General features: G+C 32.7%; 1 protein-coding gene across 1 annotated transcript; it reads right to left on the reverse strand.

Moving 5' to 3' along the window:
* Positions 1–7,495, reverse strand: LOC127098412 (uncharacterized). Its single transcript, XM_051037004.1, has 18 exons — positions 7,010–7,495; positions 6,304–6,528; positions 5,629–5,692; positions 5,404–5,533; positions 5,166–5,310; positions 4,683–4,931; positions 4,518–4,602; positions 3,716–3,818; positions 3,036–3,161; positions 2,840–2,953; positions 1,878–1,996; positions 1,674–1,761; positions 1,475–1,567; positions 1,276–1,365; positions 1,019–1,138; positions 813–904; positions 464–521; positions 1–326 (listed from the first exon to the last, which is right to left on the reverse strand). The coding sequence occupies exons 1-18, from the start codon at positions 7,197–7,199 to the stop codon at positions 249–251; spliced, it is 2,169 nt and encodes a 722-aa protein (XP_050892961.1). The 5' UTR covers positions 7,200–7,495; the 3' UTR covers positions 1–248.
* Between the last annotated feature and the right edge of the window lie 981 nt (positions 7,496–8,476).

Here is an 8,476-nt window from a genome sequence, read left to right on the forward strand (position 1 = left end):
TACAAAACCCATGTAATTGGTATTAGCATGAACACTAATGTCAACACTTATTCAATACATGGATATCTCATTTTCATCTAAAGGAATGAATCTCTACACTCACATATTATATGAACAGAAAGAATGACAGAACAATACACATCATAGCATCTATTTTTTTAAAGAATGTCAGAAATCTTATCAGCTACTTCATATGTACAAATAGCTATTATATTTGGCAGCCACGTTTGTACTAATAATACAAGCATCTATGGATCAAGCTGATACTCAGCCTTGTCAAAATCACCATTTAGGAGTGTGCTTTCCACCACCCCATTTTCAAGTTTCTGCAATTCATTCATAAATAGATAGTTATCACCAAAGAAAAAAAAAAGGGAGTGCAGTTATACAACTTGATTAGAAATTGCATTGCTTGCATAAACATACACATACTCAAACAGAAAAAGGATAGTCAGATACGTACTCCTGAGTGTAGATCAACTGGAAACAAATTGATGGCTTCTGTGTTGAATGTAAATCCACTGGAGATGACACGATTTTTGCATTAGTGACATGCACAGAATGAAAAAATTGAAAGGAAAGAAAGATATTGGTGGAACAGAATTAACAAAAGTTGAAATAAATAATGAGATAGTAGAACTAAGTCCCCTAGACCTAGTGTATCTCAAGCCTCAGTACTCTTGATTATCCATGGTTGGTACTTAATGAGCAAGCATATGGAGTTTACAGGAAGAATGAAATGAAATAAGACCACAATTTTGAAACTGTCAAGTGTAAAACATTTACAAGTAGCTGAGATTAAAGAACCATACCAATGGGATAGTACAAGCTGCCACACATATGGGATAAAAAACTCCTCTGGATGGCTCTCTTGTTCATACATGAAGCGCAGTTGAGTAAACATCTGCCAAAAATAAACACAGCCTCATAAAAACAGGACAAGTAATCGTCTTAAATTCTTAATCATATACTCCCAACTGGAAACAAACCACAACTCACAATTCTTTTCTTATCTTACCTTCATCCCATCACCCCTCCAAGAACGACAATTGACAATTATCACTTGGAGCACTTCATCGACTGACCAGTCACCATCCACTCTTTGAGCATCCATACGAGTATTGAAAAAATCTAATACCTGCAGATATTCAATAGATACATTTTTCAATGACACAACAAATTGATGTAAAAACAGCACAAAACACGCTCCTTTAGAATTTGCAAGGTCTCAAAGCATCTAATGTAACTCACACAAATATAATATATAAAACATACGGTGTAAATGTTTTCAAGCAGTTCATGGAAGCGTGGGTGACTCTTGTATGGCTGAAAGACTTCCTGTCTGTGCATTACTGCATACACTACCTGCTCCAGTCAAATAAAGCAATACAGTAACGTAAATTTGGATTATTTTGAACTAGATAAAATAGATGTGATAAATCTTCAATTAATCAAGTAGAAAACCAAATCAAACCTCTGGATTCCGAGGCAGTGCATAAGTCAGGATTGCATTTATTATTTCTAGTACAAGCCTCAAGAAGTCAGTATAAATTTGCAATTCAGTTGACTGCATTAAAGGAATATATAATAATTTAGAAAAAAGAGTGGTCTAACGGTTGTAATCAATAAGAGCCTCAAAAGCACTAGACAATATACATATATTATATATATACCACATCTTCTACAAAGCTGTTTCCTTCAATTGAACTGCCTTTTGCAATGTGAAGCTTATTATCTCTGCGATCAGCTAATTTGTTATACCTAATGAGAAGGAAGGATATTGTCAAATTTTTATACCAGAGATAATCAGCTCTAAAAGGTATGCACTTTAAATGGAAATGGTACATTATGAAGGTAAAAAAAGAAGGAAAACATACTTGCGTGAAAGCATATCAAAAAGGCTAACTAGTCTTTGAGATGCATATGCACTCAATCGATGGATATGAGGTGCCATGTTAGCCAAAGTTGCCAGACATGTTGTGTGGAGATATACATCCTATCATTAATTTAATGCATAATAACTGATTGTCAGAAGAAAAAATTGATACAAAATAAGAGCAGTTTAATGGTTCAATCCACGTAAACTACTTGTGTAAACATGGATCGGAAACATTTCTAAAATTGAAATATGCCAATTCTACATGTATCTATTGGCATATAATATACTCCCTCTGACATTATTTATAATCAAAAGTCTTCTAAATTTTTTGGCCTTAAATATAAGCAAATGTCAACAAATTTAAGCATATTAATGCCTTTATCCAAAACTATCCTTGCATTAATTACTTAATAATGTGTGGATGAGAATGTAACTAAGGGTAGATTAGTAATTGTATTCATTCTTTTATATGAAATCAAGAAAATTAAATACACTTATCTATCATTCTTAAAAAATGTGAAAGTTTTTTTTTCTTATAATTAAGGCCGGAGTAGTATGTAATAATCACTGCTTTTAGTAGAGGAGTACATAAAACAAATCTAAATGCCTTCTTAGAATTTCAAGGCAAATCGGGTTATAACAGTAAACCATGCCAGGTGCAATTTAGCATCAGAAGAAAATTCAATATACGTCATTTTTGGATTAAATATCATAAGTGAACTAGAACAGGGAAAATTAATTTCCATAAAAGAAAAACATAGCAGTCAACACCAATAGATACTGGTAACAGTGTCACACCTCAGTAGTAACCATATTAATTGGCCAGTGTATTAGGAATTGCTTTTAATATAGACGTAACATCTTAATTAAATAATCACCAAGTAGAAAAGGGCATTTTATAAACTAGATACAACTTACAAGAGAATAAATTAATAATCTAACCAGGCTTAAGAATCATACCCGTAGTTTAGACAAATTATACTGTACAGTTCTGATAAGAATTACGACCATAAGAGAACCAAGAGAGGTCTGGTGGAGAAGACGTTCTTTGTACCATGGAACACCTGTCAATATCTGCCCATTTACATACCAAATTAACATTTAGCAAGATTGTTGCAGTGCCAGGAATATTCTAATGGAGAAATACAACTCTTACCAACTTATGAATGCTTGCATTGAAAGAAGAGTCTTGACTAAGTATAAGACATACAATCAGCAGCATATATATTTGATTAGCTGTTCTTGTTGGAGCATTATATAGAGCTTCCAGAATCGGCATTAACTGTTAATGTCATAAACAAGAACCGGAGTAAGACTCAATCTTTAGTCATTCTATGTGTTATCAGTCGGACCCATATTATTTACAATGACTTAAAGCAAGTGGTTATAAATATCACATCACATGATAATAAAGTGAATACCTGTTTTGCAAAGTAATAAGTCTTAACGAAATTGATCTTAAAATTCGTATTTTTCTTTTTAAAGATATAAATTAAGGGAAATTGCACTCACCTTCTCTAATATATATCCCGATGATATATACCCCTTCTTTTTTGTTAAAGAATCAGAACTCCCCTCAATTACACTGACCTCCTTTCTATCTTGTAAATGGAGGGTGTGTGTGTCATTTAACTGACCTACGGGAAAATAAGTGCTACTTCTACAAAAAAACAAGGGTGGCAACTGGCAAGTGTTTGTTTAAAAAATAAAAGGGGTGTTGTTGCATGTCATTTAAAGATATCTCAAAGGAGGTAAGTGCAGTTTCTCCCATAAATTATAGTAATAAATTCATTCCATTTTCTTTCATTAGAGAAATTCAAGTTTGTTGTGTCGTACCAAAGTATCCATATCAGTCCGCACCAAGACATACTCCAAAAAGGAAGAATTTCCTTGCAACAACGAGTAAAGCAGTAGGACCGCTGTCTCATCAGTTAAGCACCTGTAGAGGAATAAAAGATGCCAGGTTTTTAAAAAACAAATGTGAAAAATCCAAAATAATCAATTGCAACTAGTATGAGTGTCTGACAGTAAATGACAACTTATGAATACATATACAAAAAATATCCAAAGTGGCAAGAAATTCATGAATTCTAGCGGTATCTATGAGCAGGGAAAATGGAGGACACTTAGTAAAAAACTGAAACCATAGGCCACAGGATAATTGAGCTTCAAACCAAGAAAATGAGGTAACAGATACACAACTGTAAACAACAATTCTGTGCTAACATATATAAGATGAAATCCATACTGCCTGACTGAAGAGCAAATATGAAATGGGGGAAAATGGAATAAATTGTGATTTCTTACTTTTCTTTTACTTTCCCTTCCTTCTCTTTGATATAAGTATTGATTGGTGAACAGAAAAATATAAGACTGATCTACAACTTCTAAGTATTGATTGGTGAACAGAAAATCAATTGGTCAATAAATTTTCGCAATATCATAATAAGATTGATCTACAACTGGCAGATATTCTGATCATCACAAGTTACCACCATGATAATAATATACAATTACAAACATGTGAATTAAATTTTACAGAGTTTGACTCGATTAATATAAGTATATATGGGCATCATATGGACGTAATAATAGTATATTAATTGTCAAACACATATACAGGCACCAAGATACTCACGTGCCAAGTGTATCAAACAAAGAAGCAAAAGGTAACTTTATGTGTTGACCACTGTGCGCATTGCCTTCAACGTCTACACGATCCACTGCATTTAAAGACTGATTAAAAACGGCTAGCTTTCCTAATCAATTAAAATGGTATATATAGATATGAAAAATGTATTACATTCACAGTCAATTGCATGCTCTAAGGCTTTGCAGTAAGGGTTGTCGGAAAAATGAGGATTTTCTTTGAGTAATAAATCTGAAGCTGAAGACTTTTTATTCTCAATGGAAGAGTAGTCTTCACTCACAGCACATTTATGATAATGAATGAGAACAAGAAGCACATCAAGACTGCTATCCGCTATAGGATTTCTTGACCCTCCGCCGCTTGAACTGACCAAATAACTGAATGGCAATAAAACAATATTTGCTGCAAGGCAATAAATCAAAATATAAAACATCTATCAAATAAGTCCCAACTTTCCATACAAGAATCTTGAAGCAATTAGAAAATGATAATAATAACAATAATAATAATAATAATAATAATAATAGTAATAATAATAATAATAATAATAATAATAATAATATCAAAAAGGCATATTTGACTTCAAAAAATCCATAAATATTACATAGAAAAGTATATCCAGTCACCAGTTCGTACCAGCTGCAGAACCAACTCTCTGCAGAACACTACTCTGACTTTCGTCATAAAAGATGGGATAAGGTGCCCTATTGAATGGAACCTTAGGGCGGATAATGAAACTTAGAAGTAATTTGCGGACAACTAACCCAACCAGAGAGCTGTCCTGCAAAAACAACAATGTGCTAACCTGTTATTTATCAGCAAATAAATAATAACTCAATGAACAACAGTTGATGTTAAAATCTCAACTTCTAACCTGAGCCATTGCGGCATCAAGAAATGGGTTCACATCATTTGGTCCAGGAGATGGTCCACAGAGAAGCTGAGTTGACATTGCAATAATCATGAAATTAAGCAGCTCTAGATGTAGAAGAAATGTGTTGGGACTACAATAATAATGTTAAAAAAGTGTCAGGACAGGTAGTTCACACAATAACTCAACAAGAATTGGCCTTTCAAATACTTATGAGTCGAGATATACCTCACTTCTACTGATACTATAAAGTTCAGCACATTCCGCATTAGGAGATTTTCAATGGTTTGATCTGTATAAATTTTTTATAAAAAATGTTAAAAGAAATTCGGATAATCTTATCACCCTGGAAATGCACACATAGAAACAAAGAGAGACTTGAAAGGAGAAAATGAAAAATAAATTATGAACCACATGAAACATTAAGAATTTCCAAATCAAACAAAAGTAAAAATCATGCATATATGATGATATATCCAGTGTTATCGATGGCAGGTGGCCAAAAATCTGCCATGTAAACCCGCTGTTGAGGCCTATTGGCTATTGTGCCACCATGGCGGGCGTCTCTTTACAAATTGCCTATGGAGGTTTTCAAACAATACGCCACGCCATGGCCACCATTTAACCACACTACATAAATCACATCACATCAAATGCAATACTTTGCAACATGTTAACCAAAGTAGATGCCAAAATCCAGCTCAAGCCTTTTACATGAGTCTTGTAAGTAACAGTTCAATGACATTGATATGTATGTACTATGTAGGCATGTTTGCAGATCTAAATTCTAAATATGAAATAACAATAGTTATAGCGTGTTTCGTTTTGCATTGGAAACCTTCCAAAATCATGGTTCTAATCTACAGATCTCAAGAGTAGAATCAAACATGAACTTATACATACCTCCCAAAACACCCTTCAGTACAGCTTCATCACCATCGAAAGAAAGGTATAACTGGAAGCCATTTTCAATCAGGTGCTTCAAAAACATGGAACTGATATACACTGCATTAGCAGCTTTTTCATAAACCAAGGGTGGCACACCAGAAGTAGACATGAATTCTTGCAAGTAGCACGCTAGATGGAACAAAAGCTTTGCAAGATGCCTGGTGTGACAATTGTTTTTGGCTGCAAATATTCACATAAGAATTTCCCACGATAAGTAAATTTACTCACCTTAAAATCAGCATAATGAGCACATTATTTCCAATGCAATTGAAGAGATTAAAACTAAAAATCATCCAGAATCACTTCTCTTTAAAACCAAATATTCTGAGAGAGCATAAATAGCATTCAAAACTCCTTGATGCTATTAAACTTTTGTGAAAGGTAAATCACACTTCAACAATCTACCAAACAAATTAAACTAATTCTATATTTCTATTAGAATCCAATATTTTGAGACATCACAAATAGCATGCTGAACTCCTTCCTATTATCATCATTTTTGGATAAAAGAAAACCATATTCTAAGATTCTAGCAACTGAATTTGATAATACCTAGCTATTGGCTATTGTTATTGTCCACAAATGGATCAATTGAAGTTTCACCTTGAATCCATTATCCATTCTAAGCCTAAAAACAAATTGTAATCAGAAGACGACTAACCTAATAGCTCACAAGCTTGTTGAACACGTTCAGCAGGCCACTGAACATTGAGAGGAAGCTCCAACAATTTCTGCCAAAACTCCGACGAGAAAGGAAAGGACTCATCGCCAACAAAAGTCCCGATCAGATACTCCACCGTCTCCGGCGAGAATTCACTGCCTCTACGCGGCGTTGACGGTATCGACCCCATTCGTTGAAAAAAACGATTATTATCGGCGATAGTGTTCAAATCTCGTTTGCTCTGATTCGGTGAAGATTCAAAGAAGCGGCATTGTGTGAAAACTCGCAGAGAGATCAAAAGTGTTTGATCCAAACGCGGAAATGAAGACGCGTTTTGAAATTCTCGATGGTTCGTGAAGCAGAAGAAGGGAACAGAGAGAGTGTGAAAGAAGAAGAGAAGAAGAAGAATGACAAAAGGAGCTTCTTCGAAACGAAGGTTTTGCAGAGAAAAATGAATTAACTATAAGGACTTGTTTGGATGAGCGGTTATTATCTGTTAATAGTAATAAGGTTTCGACGTCACCGATAGGGATAAAATGCTGCAATCCAAACAAGTCTTAATTGAATTTCCTCGAAACCGATTTTTTTTTAATTTGTAATATTTATTTAATTAATAAACACAGTGTATGATAAGTATAACTAAACTATATAGTCTATAACTATTGTGATTCGTCAATAATAAGACAATAATAATATAATAAAATAAAACGTCTTATATTCAATAATTTTATATTTTGTTGAAATTAGTTGGTATAGCCTAGCTTTCGGACTTTTTGATATTTGAATATATGAATAAAAAATGTGATAGATGATAGATCTATTGCATTGCAAATGGATAATTAACTACACAAATTGTGGATAAAGTAGTTGTAATTATGGGAGAATAACTTATGTACATAATTTTAATGACCTAACATAATTGTGCATTTAGCCGAACGCTTGACTAACATAATTCTCAAAGCAATACTATATATTTTCAAAAATAATGACAATTATCATAAATAAGTAGAATTATAATAATGTATATAATAAAGTCTTCAAGATACATTTCATATATATATATATATATATATATATATATATATATATATATATATATATATATATATATATATATATATATATATATATATATATTTTGAATCTTTCATTAAAAAATTGAATAGATTTGTTGTAGGTTGACATCTATTTGAATTTATTTTTTAGAAAAAAGTTTGAGAATTGTAAAATTTATCTACTAATAGAGATAAATAAAGTTTGGAAGAGTATAATTGAAGATACAATTAGACAAAAAATATTATGAACAAAAATCAATAAAAATATAATTGAAAACATAGAAAAAAGACGTTATAGTCAATCCACACAAACAATAACTAAGTAAATGAAATAACTAAAATAAAAAGAGGAACCGCCCTTTAATAGGATAAGGTAGAACTCGACCGAAAGAAACCACCAACTACAAAAGAG

The sequence above is a fragment of the Lathyrus oleraceus genome, chromosome 6 (assembly GCF_024323335.1).
Source record: "Lathyrus oleraceus cultivar Zhongwan6 chromosome 6, CAAS_Psat_ZW6_1.0, whole genome shotgun sequence".
Classification (NCBI taxonomy): domain Eukaryota; kingdom Viridiplantae; phylum Streptophyta; class Magnoliopsida; order Fabales; family Fabaceae; genus Lathyrus; species Lathyrus oleraceus.